This window comes from Saccostrea cucullata, unplaced genomic scaffold (genome assembly GCF_032062105.1).
Source record: "Saccostrea cucullata isolate Sc308-1 unplaced genomic scaffold, CSIRO_AGI_Scuc_v1 ctg430, whole genome shotgun sequence".
Classification (NCBI taxonomy): Eukaryota; Metazoa; Mollusca; class Bivalvia; order Ostreida; family Ostreidae; genus Saccostrea; species Saccostrea cuccullata.
The window spans coordinates 376,942-398,733 of record NW_026930981.1 but is presented as its reverse complement, the minus strand read 5'-3'; the positions used below and the strand labels follow the sequence as shown (position 1 = coordinate 398,733).

General features: G+C 33.1%; 1 protein-coding gene across 1 annotated transcript in view; it reads right to left on the bottom strand.

Annotated features, from left to right (window-relative positions):
- Positions 1 to 24: 24 nt before the first annotated feature.
- LOC134230837 (uncharacterized) overlaps positions 25 to 21,792 on the bottom strand; it is an 85,763-nt gene continuing 63,995 nt past the window's right edge. Inside the window, exons 5-9 of the mRNA XM_062712691.1 lie at positions 5,052 to 5,149; positions 1,886 to 3,097; positions 1,490 to 1,576; positions 402 to 609; positions 25 to 197 (exon numbers count right to left, since the gene is read on the bottom strand). Of these exons, the coding sequence (XP_062568675.1) occupies positions 25 to 197; positions 402 to 609; positions 1,490 to 1,576; positions 1,886 to 3,097; positions 5,052 to 5,149 (1,778 nt within the window). The remainder of the gene's footprint in view (positions 198 to 401; positions 610 to 1,489; positions 1,577 to 1,885; positions 3,098 to 5,051; positions 5,150 to 21,792) is intronic.

Here is a 21,792-nt window from a genome sequence, read left to right as displayed (position 1 = left end):
TGAAGCGAGAAACAGCACAATGCGTCAATGACTTTCTTCTGATCGGCCGTGCAACTTGCCACGTTCCATATCGAAAATAAACAAGTCCTCCTTTATTGGTTCATCCACGTGCATCACGCTAATCTCAAAGGCTTCTAAGATTCCTATGCTTTGATTTGTTATAAGACTTTCTCCTGAAAACGTCCTTTGTTTTAGTCCTAACAATAAGTGACAACAAACATCAAGTATGACAGAGGAAATTCGTTACCGAGATGCTTAGCATCGCTGGTTTAAATTCGCCTGTTTCAAACGCTTTGGTGATTTGCAAGAGTTATCTCCCTGTAAACGCAAACCTTACCTTAAGATATAACGGGATATCTATGCTACAGATGTAAAATATAGAGCTCTAAATATAAATTTACCTGTAATAGTACTCTGTATAACATGTAAGCAAGTCATAATGTATTTGTCTCCCATACGGAATCCTGTTCCTGCAGGATGCCCGTCGATGTAAATTATCCCAACACTTCTACTGACTTCTGCTTTGAGCTGACTCGTCATCACATCTCGTTGATACGTTGTCTTTGAAAAGGGATACAGTGGTCCTGTCTTCGGTAAATTTGTCTTCGGCTATATAAAGTATATCAAATTATTGTATTGTATTATATTAGATGTATTATTGTATAATTGAAACTTAAGATAAAAGTCACCAGATAGTCTTCCACATTTGTTGCATATTTCTATGTTTTTTTATGTATAGACGATAAGAGCTAACTTAAAAGTGAAGATAACAAACAGATCGTTCTAAAAAATCTAGGGTTATGGTTAGGCTGTGGAGTAGCATCCATTGTTAATGGGTCATACCCGCCATACATGTATGTATTGATGAGATAGGCGAACTTTCCGAAGTCAATTCTGTACAAAAATAAGGACCTTGTTTTAATTCTGACTATGACATGAAATATATGGAGATATCGAACTGTATTTTAAACTTAGGAGCAGAGCAAACACGGACCTCCAAAACATCAGAAGTTTGACAAGGTGTTATTGAGAAGTGAGCAACGCTATTGACAAGTCGCACCCGCCGTGTGTTCCTTGTCATGATCAGGAAAAACAGAAAATCTTACTATAATTTAGATATATAATAGCATAACATTTACTATGAAAATCGTCAGTCAATGTTTGTCGTAAAGATAAATTGTGTTTGCTGACAAAATCATTGTATCGACTATAGAACTTATGGAATGAAGACTTAAAATAAGACTAATACAGGTATTCTTTTTTCAGCATGCTAGATAAAGTTAAAGTATCTCCTCGGTTCACTATATAGAAACCATTATATGAAAAGCACAATTCCCCTTAAGAATTTGTAGAATAATATGGTCTGAATTTCAATACAATTCTGTTTTATATCATAACTCATTCAAATAAATTAAATAGTATAAACGTAACTGAAAACAAAATTATCATTTTTATTCACGAAGTGTGAAGAAAAATTTTATACAATAACCTCTGAATCTGTTGAAATATTTAAATAATTCCACTCCTGCGCTGAACTCTTTATGTGTGAATGGCATTGCGAAGGCTTTGATTCCTCCTTGGAAAAAGAAGAGACATATTAGCTTTGTTAAATATCTTGGGTTTTTTTCTCTCTCTATTTCTCATTCATGTTTTTTGGAAAAGTTTTTATAATCATCGTTTTTTACCATGGATTATTAAAACCATCATCTGAATTTGATATTTAAAGGAGAAGGGTGGAGACACAGGAAGCTTAAGGAATGTTGATTATACAGAAAATCATTTCAATATATATATTATTAATATAACTGAAAATAAGTATTCATGCTGAAATATTCAAAACATTGTTTACATTAAGGTCACGAACTATTGTTATGTAATTTCCTACTTTTTTCTCTGTTTCCTGTTTCCAGAATCGCAGAGTACTGTAAACGTTAATTTCGTGTTTTTCATCAATGGGACAGCTGCATTGGATCGTTTCATTTTCTATTTCGAACAATTCACTCTCAGGAATAAATGACGGATCCTTTTCATTGCATATAATGTTTTGACATTTGAAGCCTCTTTGAAAATTTTTCTTTTCAGCAAAGGTTTTTGTGAGTTCTGATAGTCCAAATTCAATATCATTTCCGATTTTATGGCATACTTGAGATTCTAGTGGTAAAGGAGCAATACGCATGACTTGCAGCTGTATGTCATCATCACATATACCAAGAATAAAAGTGTGATGTTGATGTTCAAACACTGCGGCCGTATGATAGAGACATTGACTGTCTTTATCACAGGCAACACGCCATCCGAGGAAACTCATGCAATAAGCCACAAGCCGATAAAACACAAACGTGGCAAAGGAGTCGAATCGAAAACATAAGATTGACGAATAACTCCAATTTTTTTCAAAGATGTCTTTTTTGAAGGGTTTACTGTTCATGCATGGGACATACCAAGACATTTCAGTTTTCTTGTCACTTATAATGACAAGCATTCGCAGCCTCTCCATATAAGACATAAGCTCAACTTTGTGTTTAACATACAATGGTTCCTCTTTCCAAAGAGCATCGAGAAGTGTTTCCTTTAGTTCCCCTGTCTCGTTGAAACATTCCCATTCTTTAATATATCTTCTTTTACAGTCTGTGGTGACGTGATTCTTATCAGCAATAATTCTGCTGAATGCATTAGAGAACCATTGTATTCCAAGAATAACATGTTTATTTAGTCCTTTTTCGTCGAAATAGATAAGAATTCCATGTGCATGAAAAAATATTAAGAAATCAAAAATTTCATTTGTTTTCAATTGGTATTCTTCAGGAATTTCATTATTGACTTTTTCGATTTCATCAGTGGACAGCAGCGGCTGCCTTAGTTTTTTCAAATAATGTTCAAGTAAAGCCCAGGAAGACGGAACTTCAATCTTTGTGTCTAATTTACGAGATACTATGTCTGCAATTGCAGATTTTATGGACTGTAGAGAATTCTTACATCCTTTGTTCATTTCTTTTTGTCCAATTGCAAATTCATTTCCATCAATAGACTTGTAGAGCCATGATTTGTCTTCTTCTGGAACGGCACGCCAAAAGCTCTCAAAGAATTTTTCTATTTCCTGATTGAAATTTAAAAAAATATTATTTTAATGTTCATTTTATTTCTTTTTAAGTATACTTTACTTTTAAATCCATGACTCACTTAAAATATATCTTAAGAAAAAGTGGTACCAAATATTAACTGAACAAACACTCTCTGATGAAACATATTGGTGTCTGTATTTCATTTATGTTATATAAAACATTTGACGTGACAAAATTACAAAAGATTAGTGATCAACATACGGAGTATTATTTATGCTCCGTTGTAAGTTGATCTGCTTGCAATAATCAAAAAAATTAATTTCGACTCCGTACAACACGTAGAAACAAAAGTTGACTGTAACTTTAGATTTTAAAAACCACCAAGTAAAGAATGGGACAAAACGCCACGGACAGTAAAGATTAAATGTTTGTTAATTTAATTCATTCATTTCATAAATCAAACTAATTGAATTCGCTAAGTTTCTAAGGACTGGTATTGCAAAGAGTATTTAACTGATTAAAAAACTTCAATATTTATACGTGGGTTATTAATGTTTGAAATCTCATAAAAGTACAATGTTTAACTTATTTTACTCGTCAGAGTAAACACTTCATATTCTTTTTTGTAATTAATTTTAACCACTGGGGAAAAAGTATATACACGTATTAAATTTAATGGTAACAGTTTTTGGAAAACCATTAAAATATTCAAAAAGGCTAATTTGAAAGTTTAACTAGATCATGGGATAATGAAGGATATCGAGATAACGAACCGTATTCAATATCGAAGTCCATAAAACAATAGAAATTAGAAGCAGAGCAAACACGGACCTCCAAAATGTCAGAGATGGAATCACGTGTCATAGAGGAGTGCGCATCCCTTGCCGAACGGTCATGCCGTGTGCTCCTTGTCATGATCATGAAATAACAGAAAATCCATCGTCAATTCGGTGTATATATAATGGACAAACAATTAGTAAGAAAAACGTCAGTCAGCATTTGACTCAATGATAAATTGAATTTGAGATTTGAGACTTTGACTTTGAGATTGAATGCTGTTCGTTATCACCATATCCTTCCTTTGCTGATAAGGTAAGTGTATCGACCATAGAACATACGAAATGATGACTTGTTGATATTCTTGTTTCATAAACTTGTTTGTCAATAACTTACCTCGTTTTAGAAATTGTTCATACGTAGGACTCTTGCGTATCGAATCAAATGAGATATAAAAACCCCGTATGCAGTATATTGCTGCATAAGTAAGGGAAGCTGACGAAAGAAAAGTAAAAGTCATCACGTTTATCATAGAGCTCGGTTGTTAGATGACCATTAACGTCTTTTTCAAGTAAAATATCTAAGTATGAAACAGATGTGTCAGAGTCTGTGGAATCTTTTATCTGAAGCTCACCAGGAGATATCCTATATACATAGGAATGGAAATTACCACTGTTAATAGACAATTCGTCGTCGATATATCTAAATGTCGATTTAAAGGCCACTGCAAGTGTTTTCTTCTTTTCACGCACAGACTGAACACAAATTCTGCTTCATATGAATACAAAAACGGTCTGCCAATAACGAAGCTCAATTGGTACCCATGTAGAATAAGGGGGCAATACTGTGCCTTAATTAGAAAATTGATCCTATATTATACATTAGAAAACTGGATTTCACAGTTGTCTAAAATTATTTGTCGTCATTTGTGAAAAAAAATTATTATTTGGACTACTCCTTCAATTCAATAGATGGACATTACTAGACAAAGCATTTTTGGCATCTAACAACAAAACTACTTCGTTTGAAAATTTAACATAATCTGTACAGAATAATATAACTTTCATGACAAAGTAAAATTTCCATTTTTGTTTTGATTAATTTGTTATACTTTTTCTTACTTGACAAATATTTTTTGTAATGTTCATTATCATTTTGCACACGTATATTGGCAGATAATAATAAAAAGTCACAGAATAGTTCATGACTTACATCCTTTGTTTTGCCCTCTGCGTGTGTTGCTACTAGAAGTACTGAAGCATCAGAACCACCGAACGATTTGATGGAGTTGATCCAGTATCGTAAATAATCTGCAAATAGAATATGAAAGAAGTTATACATCCATCTGAGTTATAGAAACATTTCTATGTAGTTGTATAAAAAGGGTTTGCTAAAAACCACTCTAGTGACTCGCTTTTGAAGTTTACATAGTTTCCTAAGGTCGTCTTAATTCCTCATATTGCTCCAAACAGTACAACAGTAATTAAAATGAGGAAAAAACAATTGTATGAAAAAATGTTGTCAAAAACTCAAGAGAAAGAATGATCTTAATCTAGACAAAACACCTTTTTTGCTTGCAAGTCTTTTCGTTAAAATTTGAACATGTTCTGACCACGTTAGACATCTGTCAATGTAAACACCAAGAAGTTTCGCACAAGATACATTTTCAAGAAAAATACTGAGCTGTATACACTTCACGCTTTGTACCTCTCAAACCTTCAGTACTGTTCATTGTAATAAGTTTCGATAAAATTTCCTTCCATCACACATGATTTTTAAAATTTGTCAACGACTGTATTGCAAGTCTTAAACTCATATTCTAATAAATAAAGGAAGGTTATTAACAAATAAGATATAATTGAGATTTTAACCCATGGAAATTCCATTAGGTTGTTGGAAGACCTGGTCTCCAAAAATCACATAGATATTGTCAATAAGAAACTCAAGCATCTTTTAAATGTCAACATCAGATGACTTGTGTGTACAATCAGGATGCTTTTTTGCTAGCGCTCTCGAGCGCTAGCAACTACGTTGGTCCAAATTCCTTGAATACGCATGCTCGGCCGCCATGGCCGTGCATTCTGGGAAAACTGAAAACTATTACAGATAGACCGTGCGATAACAATTTCGTTGTATCATGTTGTAGCATGAAATAATTGTTTATTTATTGTGTAGCTTACACTTTAAAGATAACTTCATATTTATAATAATTCAAATTCTGTTTTTTTTTTTTTTTTTTTTTTTTTTTTTTTTTTTTTTTTTTTTTTGCTGACGGAAAAGCCCGAGTCATTATATGTTTGTTCTAAACAATGACAAGGGAGTTTTTTTTTGTTTGTTTGTTTGTTTGTTTGTTTGTTTGTTTGTTTGTTTTTTACACCTAAGCACAACCAAAGAAAGATTCTAATTTCTGATTGGTCAATTCAGCCAATCTTACAAATTCCAGAAACAGAAGCAAGAATTTACACTAAAAATAACGAATAAATCCACTATTTGTGTTAAAAAAAATTCTGATGTGTATGGCTTTTTATGGAAAGCCGTAGGGTACCCTCACATTATTATTATATTTTCCTATATATCTATACCAAAAATAATTATCTCATCCAAACTTGCTTTTTACAACATTATTATTATTTTCCTGCAACAATTATAATCTTGTCTGTTAAATGTGTACACATTATTATTATTTTGTCCTACAATTATAATGATCCACTTCACAATAATAATCTTGCCAGTCAATGTGGACACATTATTATAATTTTTCGCCTCTTGATTATAATCTTGTCAGCCGATGTTTTAAAACATTATTTTTATTTCACCTCAAAATTATAATAATTATTCTTACTTTTAACAATTATAATCTTGTTTGCCCGAGCGAACACATTATTTTTATTTCGCTTCAAATTTATAATAATTATATTCCACATCGATCATACAATTATAGGGTGCGTTCACAATTCTCCCATTGGTTAATGTTGGTGGTGTTATTTACCAATGGCAAAACATTGGTACCAATGTTTACTATTGGTAACTTTTATTGGTAACCAATTTTGCAGGCCAACCACATCTCTGGCAGATTGGTAACCCAGATTTTTTCGTTTATTAGTGTCAACCCCCAAGATGGCTACCTGGACCGTTCCTGGTAGCACGAGAGAAGTTTCCTCACTAGTAATAACACTTCAGATGAATATTCTACTACAATATAAGGGGAAATATATGTTATCTTTACATAGTATTCCAAATTTCAAACAAATGATTACTTGTATTGGAAAAAGAATATCACCTGAAGACAAGTTTTCATATACAGGTGACTCTCGATCTCTCGAAGTTCAAGGGACCGCGAGAAAAGTTCGAGAGATCGAGGGGTTCGAGAGATGGAAAGTAAATAAAATCCGGAATTTTCAGTTCCGATCATCGAAGTTCTACTTTTACAGATACCGGAAGTATATGTTAATAATGTCATTGCACGTCTTCAATCGTATTTTACAGGTAATTTACTTGATTTCAACAACAATGATTGTATTTCAAATAAATAAAACGAATTCCTAAATATTCAATATTTATTTGTTCCTATTACATGATGACATGAAACCCGAATAGCAATCGCAGGTTTGGCTATTCCGCGGCTTGATCGGGTCCTTCACCAGTGTTCACCAGATTTTTCTTAATCGGTATTCTGTCCTTGAGAAAAGAATTTCTTGTGTAATATTTCCCATACTGGGATTATGTAGACTCTATATAATCAAAATGAATGTTCATAGTCTATGAGAACTTACTAAAACGAACATCTATAAATTAATTTAAAAATAATTATCGTCTCGGTTTCAATTCAAAATAAGTTGTGAATTTGTTTTTAATTTACCCCGTGAATAATAACCAATTAATTAAAACAACACACTGACGACCCACAGGTGTAGTGTCATCTATGTAAACAACCAATTAACACCTCCATGCCAGCCCAAGACCTTCACGGTTTCCAGGTAAGTCCAGACGGCATCAATTTTACGCTTGACTGGTTTGTATACACGCGCAATCAACTTCGAGAGATAGAGAGTAAAATTCAATGAAATATGCGTAACGGGACCCAGGTTTTGGTTCGAGAGATAGAGAACTTCGAGAGATGGAAGTTCGAGAGATCGGGAGTAAATTTGCTTACTTATATAGAGGGAAAAAACGGGACCGGAGGTTCACTTCGAGAGATAGAGAACTTCGAGAGATCGGAGTTCGAGCCATCGAGAGTCACCTGTAAAGTTATGTCCATAAAAGTAATTTATTTTGTTTTAGGAATACAATAAACAAACTTCATTTTGAATTTGTTGTTTCTGGAAAATGGTGAATAACTCAACATTTGCCGTTGGTTACCATTGATTACCATTGGTGACCATAAGTAACCAAGCGTTACCATTATTCACTATTGACAACCATTGGTACAGCCTTTGGTTGTTTTGTCATTGGTTTACCAATATGCTGTTCACAGTTTAAAGGCAACCTATTGTACCATTGTTCAACATTGGTGCCAAAGACAAGCCAATGGCATATTGATATTTGTACCAATGGAAGAATTGTGAACGCACCCATAATCTGTCTCTCCAACAATAATAATCGCGACCAAAAAAGTTGCAACATTATTATTATTTAGACGCTTGAAATCAAACGTTTGTGTGATTTTGATGTACTGAACAATTATAATCTTGTTGCTAGCGCTCTCGAGCGCTAGCAACTACGTTAGTCCAAATTCCTTGAATACGCATGCTCGGCCGCCATGGTCGTGCATTCTGGGAAAACTGAAAAACTACTACAGATAGACCGTACGATAACAATTTCGTTGTATTGTGTTGTAGCATGAAAGAACTGTTTATTTATTGTGTAACTTACACTTTAAAGATAACTTCATATTTATAATATTTCAAATTCGGGGGGGGGGGGGGGGGGTTTGCTGACGGAAAAGCCCGAATTATTATCTGATTGCTCTAAACAATGACAAGAGATGTTTTTTTCCTTTTTTTTATTTTTCTTTTTTTTTTTTTTTTTTAAATCTAAGCACAACCATGATTGGTCAATTCAGCCAATCTTACAAATACCAGAAACAGAAGCAAGAATTTACACTAAAAATAACTATTTGTGTTTTAAAAATTCTGATGTGTATGGCTTTTAACCTAACATATCTTGACAAAGATGACCCAAAGGACCAATTAAGCTACTTCACATGCGTTCCAAACTCTCTGGACTCTTTACACGACATACACTTCGAGTTATTTTCTATATTCCTTTCAGCTCCAATGAATTTTCTTTGCTACATTGCCAAGAAATTCTCTTCTTTAAATCAGCTCATACATGAAATGTCTCAATCGGCATCTTCTTCATATCATATAGACCCCCCCCCCTCCAGTAAAGGTCATATATGTTCCGTTGCGCCAAAACTCCAATAGGTCACCCCCCCCCTTAGTTCTTAACCTTTGTGTCTATAAATTACGCCTCACAGAACAATAATAACTTTATCACTCTCCAGCCTTTATAAAAATTAAAGAATTCATCAAAATAAATCACTTGATCACGGATCTTCCTTTCTGTGTTTGAAAATTGCTACGGCGCTAGCTCACCTATCTTTTTAAAAGATAAACTTGTAACAAAATTATTTTGTTAACAACCAATGACAAGGTAAATTGATTTACGATTTCCATTTTTAGCTGCCGATGATATCAAAAAGCCTGGACTTTAATTTATCGCGGAGAATGGTGGTGTATAACGTTCAAAAGTCGTAAGTCTTTAAGCTGTTGGTTTTGGTAAGATCTTGTAATTTTAAATATTCCAAATTAAAGATCCATGGAATTTATACATATCCACATCTGATTAACACCACTTCTTAAATATATGGTTGCACAATACTCTTGACGTTTGTCCTTCACTGCTGTTAATATCTTAGTGAGAAGTAAAGAGAGAGAAGCTTGGTGGATCCTATACTGGAACCCGCTATGTATCTTTGTTTATAAGGAATTTTATGAATCCAATATAGATTTGTTAATTTAAAATCATTTTGTTTGTTTGGAATATTAAAAATACTCAAAACTGACATGTAATTTTGAAGAATTTCTTCCTTAGAAAGGGATTTCTGAGTATAAGTTGGATTACTATTTCTAGACTTAAATCCAAGTTCCTCGAAAATACATGTAATAAAATGAGCCTAACAAACAAAGACAATGTTGTTATCTGCTTTGTCAGCAGGGACTATTATGTTCTTATAATGTAATCTATCTAATTCTTGTTTTCACTTCTGCATTATTGAATACAGAGGGATAGATGGTTTTCACGAAATGCGAATAAAAACACATTTTATGCAATTTCTGATTGAAATCTGATCGACACATTTTAGAAATAAAAATCATAAGTATCCAGGCTTTTGAAGAAGTTGTACATTTTTATACATACAAGGTACATTGTACTTTAATTTCTTCTCTTAACTTCTTTCATTTTGCAAAGCTTAGTGTAAATAATGTTTCCTATCATTGCAAAACACCAAAAATCACTTATAATTTTATGTCATGTAAATAAACATTGGTACCTATAGTTAAAGCAATTAAATTAAAAAAAAAACATCAATTTTTTTATTTGTAATTTTAAGATACTTTTGTGGAGTAAAAATTTCGACCCGTGCAAAGAACTTTCTGAGAACTAAAATAAAGTACATGTACATCCACTGAGAGGTATAATACGAAAATTAATTATCCCCCTTTCCCGCAGTTACGCATTTGAACGCATATAGTTTCCTATTTTAACGCAAAATCACTCATATACCGTTTTCTCGCAATCACAAAATTTCACGCATTTCAAAAAGATTATTTAATCTTCAATTTATTTTCAAATCTCTTCAATTCTATACTTGCTAAATCTCACAAAATAAGAAAGGTTATTTTCTTATTAAAATATCGTCATACATTTATTTACGCTAAACTTTAGAGAAACTTGTACTTGCGGGGATAATGATAATGATAATCATATTTCTCTGACGTGGATACTAAGTGTATGATGCGTCACAGTTCAGTAAGATATAAAGAGCCTATTAATCTAATTTAATTATAAACAAGTTTGGCTTTCCTGAAAGCCTGAAAGGTCATCTCTTTGGCTCCATTTGTGTCACAGAATAAACAGAGGAATGTAACATTTTTCTATAACATTTTTCTATAAAAGACAGATTTTACTATTTTTAGGGGAATGGTAATTAGAGCGACTACTGATCAGGAAAAAACGGTAGTTTTCGAACTTCAAAATCGTATGTTATAGATGGGATAGTAAGATTTTAACTTTCTGATTTTTTCTGAAAAAAATATTTATTTTAGGAAGATATGGCTATACTCAAAAAAAGTGTAGACAAGGGAGAGGACTTACAGTGAGCATGCATTTACAACAGTAAAAGGTTAAAAGGTCGGGCTGGGACTCAGATTTGAAGATAGTATATTTTTCTTTAATCTTCTAAATAATTTCACGATTTATGCCTCAGCATTTCACACTGTAATATATAAAAATAATTTTTAGAAACCTCTTTTATCTGGAAAATTGGGAAATTCTACTAAGCTCGGGACGTGTTAAATTGACACATATTCTTGTACTTAAACATAGTAAACTTTTTTCATAATGATGTTTTTCTGCATTATTAAAAAAATGAAAACTGTAATCCAGAATGTTCAGAGTAGAAATGCAAGAAAGCAAAACAAACTGATCAGCCCGTGCCTAGTGATGTGTGCATACTAAACAAACGACACACCTCGTAAAATGTATATTATGATTACAAGGTGTTTGACGTGATGTTTTGAGGAATGATGCTGTTATTCAATTCCAAGAAAATTCACCTAAGATCAATTCATAAAACTGAAGTTATTTTTGAATAAACATAAAGAAATTTAAAATGTAAAAAATGCAATTGTGTCCAGGCCTCTAATTGAGAGGTGCCCTCCTGATGAAAAGTGCCTGTAATACTTAATCTATGTGAAAATGTTTTATTTATTTTAGATATGTTTTGTACAATGTATATAAAATTTTAACCATGAAGCAGTATTCGTTAAATTTGTAGAAGGGTAAAACTTAAGCGTTTCTTTTGACCTTATTTCACAGCTTCTTGCTTTGACAGCAGACAAAAAGTTATGAAGCACCGCCTTCGAAATACCTGGTTTGCCACTGTACCAATGTTAACTAGATGCTGTCATGAGACAGTAATACCCGCACTAAGGTGTTTGCCTCTAAATGCACACTTCTTCATATTGGGCTTTACCAAGGAAAAAGTCAATATAATTCAATAATTTACATATTACATGTTTTATCAAATTGAGCATAATATGCTCAGGTGACCATGTGACCCATGGGCCTCCATATAATAAGTATTTCATATCCTTAATTCATTACTAGTCTGAATTAAACAACAGAATTAATTAATGATGTAAATAAGGTTTGATAAAGGGGGGGGGGTTATAAATTTTTGGCACATAATTGGAACTTTTTAAATCTATTTTCTCATATCTATAAATCAACAAATAATATTATTCAAATTAGTGTAAAGAGTTTTTGATGAATTTTTCAAAATGTGCAAAGTTTATTTATATTTGACAAGGCACTTCTAAACTTCTTGAAAGCTGCCATATACATGTATACACAATCAATTTAGTCAACCCCCACCCCTCTCCCATCAACACACACACACACAAACACACCTAATTTGCCTGTTTTTGGAAATAGGCCTAGATGGAAAGTTAAGATAAAACATCTTTCGTAAGTTATAATTTTCAATTTGTTCTTGCACTATACATGTATTTGAACACCTGCATCACATTGGGCTTCCGTCACGTACCCAACTTAAGTACTAGTTTTACCATTGGCATTATCATTTTTAGATTTCACTGCACGTGCAGTAGGCTACTAGTGTGGTATACACATCGTTGCATATAGGAATTATTTCATTTTGTGTTTTAATTGGATTATATTTCATGAAGATTACAGGACCTAAATAATGACAATCGGTAAGTACAAAGTTTTGGTATAGATTTGGGTAAAATAGTCTGAAATGCAAACGGTTAGGTTCAAGTTTAAAGGATCAAAGGTCATCCGATGCTTTGACATTCTGAAGAGTTATCCCCCGTTATCAACGTTACATTCAGTTACAAGATCCAGAATTTTTTTCTGGGACTGGGAGGGAGGGGGGTTTCCAGACCAGAATTTCCTGAGAAGCTAAAAAAAAAAAGAAGTTATGTTTGGGTCTGTTTTCTAAGGTGGAGGGACACTTAGGGCATACAAAGTCATTTTTATTTCCTCCAGTATATATTATAGTCCTGCAAATTCCAAGGGGGGGGGGGGGGGTGAGAGGGCGATCAGCCAATCCACTCCCTGTCCCTGTAATGACAAATGATCATGTGACTCCTAAATAGTTGGAAAGTTTTTCCATTTGACTCTCCATAATTTTGTTTCTTGTGTTATTATGTTATGTAAATTTAATGGTATAAAGGTTATGAATTAACCCCTGGAGGTCATTCCCACTTCTAATGAGCTGGAAATGTTCACAATATGACTGCATTAAATTAAATAAAAGTGCATCAATGATAAGATTACTTGACATTTTTTTCATGAATTTGTGTCAACTTATCTTCTGGCGGCGGCCTTAAGAATAGGAATGAAAATCATTCAGAGATGGACCACATTAAACTATTTGTATAATTTTTTTTTAATGTAATACAAGTAGTAGTTTGCATACATAAACAAACAGGGGTCTGGGAAGGGGTGAGGGGAAGGATCGAGTTAATATTTCTTTATGTCTTAATGGTTGAAAACTCCTAAAATGAATGTTGACCTCAAATCTAACTTGTCCTCATTATTTTTCAAGTGGTGGTGTCTCCATATGAGTGAAAAATTCCTGAGAGAGATGTTTAATAACAAACAAAATGACATAAAAACACAATATTGATTTGCGTTAAGAAATATGCAGGGGATTTTTTCCATCATAAATCTTCTTCTCAAGAACAGCAAGGGCATTATTGTCCCCCGTTTTGGGGAAAGGGAGGGGACGTTAAATCTCATTTGTCTGTCAGTTTGTACATTTTATTGACAGCTTTAACCTTGGTCATAACTTTTGAATAATAAGAGATACTGCTTTCCTATTTCACATGTACATTACCACAAAACTTTCTAAATTTACTATGATTTTTTAACCCAAGTGAGACCTTGACCTTAAAGTTTTATTCACTTTCCAAAAAATAACATTTTAAATTGATCAATTTGAAAGAGAAAAGAATGGGCATTCAAATTATACATGTTTATTACATGTGAAAAGACTTTTCTAAATATATCATTACTTTTGACTCTGTGACCTTGACCTAGAAGTTTAACCTACTTTTCAAAAATATTATATTGTATATATAAATTTTGATTCAAAAGGGATATGACTTTTATATTTGACATGTACATTACCTGCAACAAAATGTTTCAGAACATGCTATGATTTTACCCCTTTGACCTAATTTTCAAAAATTGATATATGATATGGGTGCATATTCAATGACATAATATGCCATAAATTATGGCATCCCATTCACTAAATCACAGAAAGCAGAGGACCACAATTCTTTGAATTTGCTTGTATAATCTTGATAGATGGAAACATCGTCATATAATGTAGATTCAAGTTTTTTATGCCACACCATGATTAGGAATACATGTATAGTTTTTGTCATGTCCGTCCTCCACCCTTCCATCTGTCTTTCCATTGGGCTCAAAGAAACTTTCTAGATATTTTTATCAAAGTTCATATGTTGATGCATACTGATGTAAATATCCAACTGCAGCAATATTTTTTGACTTTGACTTTTCCTTTGACCTTCACGTAACTTTTCTTTAAAGAGGCTGGATGGTTGCGGCCATTTTTAGACTATTTTGATCTCCTTTAGAAGAAGAGCTCCATATAAAGGTAGAATAAAAATGATAAAATGATCAAATTTTAAAACTAAAATTTATGAAATTTTTTTTTTTGCCAAATGATAGTTGACGGCTTAAGATATCATATCCCCAAATTTAAGTTATAACCGGTGGTTAATAAAAAAATAATTTGTTGACCCCCTAGCCTCCTTAAATTACTGTTTAGCTTTATTTTAAAGAAACCATTCAATTTGTGTAATGAAACTTTACATGATGATACATACTTATGTAAGCTTTACAATACTTCACTCTTTTTTACCTTGACCTTTCCTGTGACCTTGACCTCACTTTTCTAAAATTAATGTCTAAATCAGTTTTGAGTAAACAATTCAAAATATATTTATCAACCCCCGCGAAATGATATTCATGATTTTAAGAACCTTTATGAGTTGTTCATAATTGTTCATGAATGGTTCTTAAAGGATTCTTAACAGGTTCATAAAAGTAGTTCATGAATAAAATTCATGAAAAAATTCATAATTCATTGTTCATGAACAAATAATGAACAAATATGAATATTGGTAATTTTCAGTTTAAAGAAAAAAAACTTATAAGTTCAAGGTAATGAATGTTCATGAATTTTCATGAAGACTAAAAATGTAAAAATAATTGTCACAAACGATCGCCAGAAAACACTCATTACTCCCATAATACAACTTTTGCATGCAGATGCAATTGTTGAACAAGCCCCTGATTTGATTAATAAAATGCTTTAATTTGTTTTGATTTTGAAAGTATGGGATCAGAGCCTAGTAGGGGTACATAAGAGGTTAAAATCACTATTTTCTACTCTATGTAATTGATAACTTAGATTCTTCATGATAATAAAACTCTGTTATGAACTGTCTAGAAGGAAGATTATAATAAAATTATGATCGTAATTTGAAGTACACTGCATCAATATTGACAGCATTTTTATCTCATATTGAATTACTAATGTTTCTTCATCATTTAAATTGGCCAGCTATATTAATATTGTGCTTTAAATTATCTCATTTTTCACGACACAACTTTGTTCGACCGAATTTTCTCTATTTGTCGAACTTTTAACAAGTTGTAAGAAAATGAAACAGACTTACAGTCTAGGAAAAATTTCATAATCTTCGTAGAAACGTATCATAAATTTATTGACAACTTAAAAATTGTATCTCTTGTCCGTACTGTACCGTACCATTCTTGGGTCGAAAAGCTTTATATTTTGATGCAGTTAATAAGTCACATTTTTCTGTCCATCGTGTGTAAATGATACAGCACAGGCTGCATGGTTGTGAAGAAGCTATGACATGAACCACATTCGTATTTTGTAGTCTATTCTCCTATACACTTTCATAGCTCAGGGTACTCAGTTTGAGGGCGAGTGGTTCCAAGAGATATTTGTTGTCCTCTAATACGGATCCGGGCCACAATTAAAGGGTGAAGGTCAAATGGCTAAAACGTAGCACATGTAGGAAATTCATATGCCTCCCTTTCAATGATAAAAATAAAAATAGCTCACATGTTTTAGATACTTTTGGGGTATAGAATAAAAGTAGAGTGTCTAAAGTTTACAATGATATGCAGCAAGGTGCATTTCAAGCAAAAATTATGCCTAGAAATATGAATTGAAAAGAGCATTCATTTGGTTTGTTTACACTTTTTTTGCCAAGCGAGAGCTATCCTGAGGTCATGACGTCAGAAGTTTATTAATAACCAGGGAATTCCACATTCAACACCCCTATTTCTGGATGTGAATATTTATCTGACACATTACTCTATCATGTGGTCAAAGATATTTTGGAAATGAAGATTTTTAAAAAAGTTACAAAGAAAATAAAACACATGTTTTTTCTATATAAGTCTATATGTAAGCTAATTGTGGTCCGGGTCCTTATGATATGGAGGCGGCCATACTTGAATACGAAACTGTGGCTCTACAGGTATAATGTAAAAAATCCAATTCAATAAATGATATAACTTATATTAATTTTAAAAAAATTAATTTCAGTGAAAAATCATTCAGATGGTGTTTGTTATTTTTTGTTTAACAAAAATCTTGGCAATTCGAAACAATTTCTTAATTAGCTCTGCATGACACTTTTTAAAAGCCGCAAACTTTAAAACGCGCGAGACGTTGGAAAGTGAATCGGTAGAGTGGGAGGATTATTAGCGTAGTCATTCTTTGTCAACCTTTGAAGAAAATAACAGAATACGAAGAAGGAATATCCAGAGGATCAATTTACTTCATAACTGCAGATATTATTGGTGAGTTACAAAAAAATGAAGGCAATCGCTGAATCTGTGAGATATTTGTCAAGATGTTACTGTCTATTTGTAAGAGTTCAGTTATGTCCCTTTTAATGAAAATTTTGTCAAAGTTTGTTATGAGTAAGGATCCAACCAAATTACGTTACATTTAATAATTAAAGATTGAAACATTTATCCTATTCACCTATAACATCTTGAACATGGCGGGCAAGGGAAACAGGCTAAACTCCCGCTTGGAACGCTTTAGAATATGGCAGTGTCTATAATGCAGAATTAAATGAAACAAATATGCAAAAAAAAAAATTAAGTGTTAAGTTTTCACATTAATGAGCATTTTCAGAAAATCTTTTTTCTTGTAGGGAAAAGAGAAGCAGTTCACAGATAATGTTGATGAGTTGAGATCAGAAGATTAAAAAACTCTGGCTGCCAAAAAAAAAATAATTTTAAAATCCAGGCTCTTGAAGAAAAACAAAAGAAAGGAATGAAAATATGAATCGTAATCGATCAAAGGATCCAAGTGATGAAATTCTGAAAATTCCACAGGGAAAGCCAAGAAGATTTTTTTATTTGATCACCTCTGCTCAAAATCCTTGAAAACCCTTTTAGCTGATGCCCTAATTGCTGAACACACTTTTCTGCCAGACATTGAGACTTGGATTAAAAATCATTTCATTTTAGGCATACACTTTGAAATACGCTGAATAAGGAACCCACTCTCATCTTGACCAAGTAAGGTTAAGGATTCTGCAAAGAGTCGCGTTTGAATTGAAATTTTTCATTATTTTACTAGGAATGAACTACATAATATTGTATCACTTATCAGAGTTGTTTACTTGAACAAAGATTTTTTTTTACAATGATTGGAAAACAAAAATTCTGTGAAATCTTTCAAGATGCTATTAAAATATTTTCTTTTACAGTTTTTCATTTTGCATAATTTATTACATTTTTGTTTACAAAAAGCAAGAACATTCATGAATAGTTCATGAACATTCCTAAATAACTTTTACAAATTATTCATGAATAGTTCATGAAAATGCATTGAACCTATTAATATCATTCATGAATTTTTCTTGAAAGTTCAAGAATCATTCTTGATCATTTTGCAGGCATTTAAAAAATCCAAGTTTGTTCATGAACAACAAATAATTCTTGAATATTCTTGAACTTGGTTTTCATGAATAAAATCCATGAAATCATGAGTGTCCAATTTTAACTTCATGGGATCTTCATGAACAATTCATGAGCTGATTCAAGAATATAATTCATGAACTTTTCTTAGAAGTTCAAGAATTATTCTTGATCATTTCGCAGGGGAAACTTCATATGCTGATACATACTGCTGAGAGCTATTAATACATCAACTTATTTTGACCTTGAATTTTCCTTTGACCTTGACCTCACTTTTTAAATTTGTGTTTATCTAAGTTTTAAATAAACCATTAATTATAGTTTTATCAAACTTCATATGCTAATAGTAAATTCATACTGATGTAAGCTTTTCAAATGCAACAATTAACATTTTGGCCCTTACCTTTCCTTTGACCTCTCTTTTCTTAGAAAAAGTGTTAAGGTCAGTTTCATTAAATCATTCAAGATATTTTTATCAAACATAATATGCTGATAACTTCGTCAAAAACTTCACCTTGCACATTCCTCTGACCTTGACCTCCATCCTTTTTAATTTGTATTTTGCTTAGTTTTAAAGAAATAATTTAAGACATTTTTATGTTTAGCATGCACTTATACATAATTTGGTGAGGATTTATAATCTATATCAAATTTATTTAGATTTTAGTTTCAATTCTAAAGAAACTGTTCAAGATATTTTCAACAAACTTAATACGCTAATACAAATTTTCCTGTAGCATGAGTAATATACATCCAGTGGGACATTCATGTCCTATAGACATATTTCTAGTTTTTAAAATCATAACCTCAAAGGCTAGGTCAGGCCACAATTAGACATTAAACATTCCAAACCTTACTGCACATCTACATGACACCACCAACCATCTCCTCAAAGATGATTAGACTACCGTCTAAAATGTAAGAGGAGTTCAGGGAAGACGGGGCTTTTTGCATAAAAAACGTCATTTTTCGACCCCCATTTGACCCCCCGGGGCAAAATCAAAATTCCGAAACCTTACTGCACATCTACATGACACCACCAACCATCTCTCCAAAGATGATTAGGCTACTGTGTAAAATGTAAGAGGAGTTCAGGGAAGACGGGCCTTTTCGCATAAAAAACGTCATTTTTCCACCCCCATTTGACCCCCCGGGGCAAAATCAAAATTCCGAAACCTTACTGCACATCAACATGACACCACCAACCATCTCTCCAAAGATGATTAGGCTACTGTGTAAAATGTAAGAGGAGTTCAGGGAAGACGGGGCTTTTTGCATAAAAAACGTCATTTTTCGACCCCCATTTGACCCCCCGGGGCAAAATCAAAATTCCGAAACCTTACTGCACATCTACATGACACCACAAACCATCTCCCCAAAGATGATTAGGCTACTGTGTAAAATGTAAGGGGAGTTCAGGGAAGACGGGGCTTTTTACATAAAAAACGTCATTTTTCGACCCCCATTTGACCCCCCGGGGCAAAATCAAAATTCCGAAACCTTACTGCACATCTACATGACACCACCAACCATCTCCACAAAGATGATTAGGCTGCTGTGTAAAAAATAAGAGGAGTTCAGGGAAGACGGGGCTTTTTGCATAAAAAACATCATTTTTCGACCCCCATTTGACCCCCCGGGGCAAAATCAAAATTCCGAAACCTTACTGCACATCTACATGACACCACAAACCATCTCCCCAAAGATGATTAGGCTACTCTGTAAAATGTAAGGGGAGTTCAGGGAAGACAGGGCTTTTTGCATAAAAAACATAATTTTTCGACCCCCATTTGACCCCCCGGGGCAAAATCAAAATTCCAAAACCTTACTGCACATCTACATGACACCACCAACCATCTCCCCAAAGATGATTAGGCTGCTGTGTAAGATGTAAGAGGAGTTCAGGGAAAACAGGGCTTTTTGTATAAAAAAAACGTCATTTTTCGACCCCCATTTGACCCCCTGGGGCAAAATCAAAATTCCGAAACCTTACTGCACATCTACATGACACCACCAACCATCTCTCCAAAGATGATTAGGCTACTGTGTAAAATGTAAGAGGAGTTCAGGGAAGACGGGGCTTTTTGCATAAAAAACGTCATTTTTCGACCCCCATTTGACCCCCCGGGGCAAAATCAAAATTCTGAAACCTTACTGCACATCTACATGACACCACCAACCATCTCTCCAAAGAAAATTAGGGTACTGTGTAAAATGTAAGAGGAGTTCAGGGAAGACGGGGCTTTTTGCATAAGAAACGTCATTATTCGACCCCCATTTGACCCCCCAGGGCAAAATCAAAATTCCGAAACCTTACTGCACATCTACATGACACCACCAACCATCTCCCAAAAGATGATTAGGCTACTCTGTAAAATGTAAGAGGAGTTCAGGGAAGACGGGGCTTTTTGCATAAAAAACGTCATTTTTCGACCCCCATTTGACCCCCCGGGGCAAAATCAAAATTCCGAAACCTTACTGCACATCTACATGACACCACAAACCTTCTCCCCAAAGATGATTAGGCTACTGTGTAAAATGTAAGAGGAGTTCAGGGAAGAAAAGTGTGACAGACGGACGGACGGACGGACGGACGGACATGAGTAACAACAATATACCCGAACTTTCTTTAGAAAGTGCGGGTATAATTAAGTACATAAAGGTCCATCATTGGATGCTAGAACTTGATTTACATTTATTTGCTAGTCACTCTAGAACCCTGACTCCCTTATAGTACACTCGGGGTGATTTTTTAATTATAACATTTGACCTTTTGATATTGACAGCACATAGTATTCAAAGGATGTATAATTAGGAAAATGTTAAGCTTCATATATACATGTACCTTTAGTATGTCAAAGGGTTATAATCTTCTTCATATAACGAACTTTGGAATAATTACATTTTTACTAGTAAATTTTGATATCAATTTTAAAATATGCTAAACATAAATGAATGGGCAGTTCATTTCAAACTTTCGTACTATTTAGATAGAATCCATAAGCAATTAATATTTTCTGAGAATGTATTTTAAAATTACATAATATTATGATAACTAAAAGAATTTTAGATGCATTTGTATTTGTGAATTTATTTTAAAAAACTCTCTAGAAGTAACAACAGATAAACAAGCCCCACCTAGCGATTGGTAGAGGGAGCTTTTAAATAGAGGTAATTCAGTAATAACATTTAAATGATATCAGCTAAAATTAAGCATTCACGAATCATCTGAAATAAGATTCCCAATTTGCCAACTCTGAAATTACGGTAGTTTTAGGAATACTTTTTAATTTTGGCTTCATTTCAATAATATAGAAGATGGGATTTTCCTTTCAATAATATACAAAAAGTTATTTGATGAATTTTTTTGCCAATGATACAATTTAAAATTGCATTTAAAAAGATTGCAAGTCCTTTAGTTATATATCATTAAAAAGAAAAGTGAAAACATGCAAGAAAATACTCGATCATAATCTTTGTGAGCTTTCTTTTAATGCCCGGCCGTAGTTTCTCAAATATATTCTTGTCTCCGCTTATCCTCATTTTTTTTTTTTTTTTTTTGAAAAATGGCAATAAATTATATAATTACTATCATAAAAAAGATTTCGTCATCAATTCAGCAATCAATAGT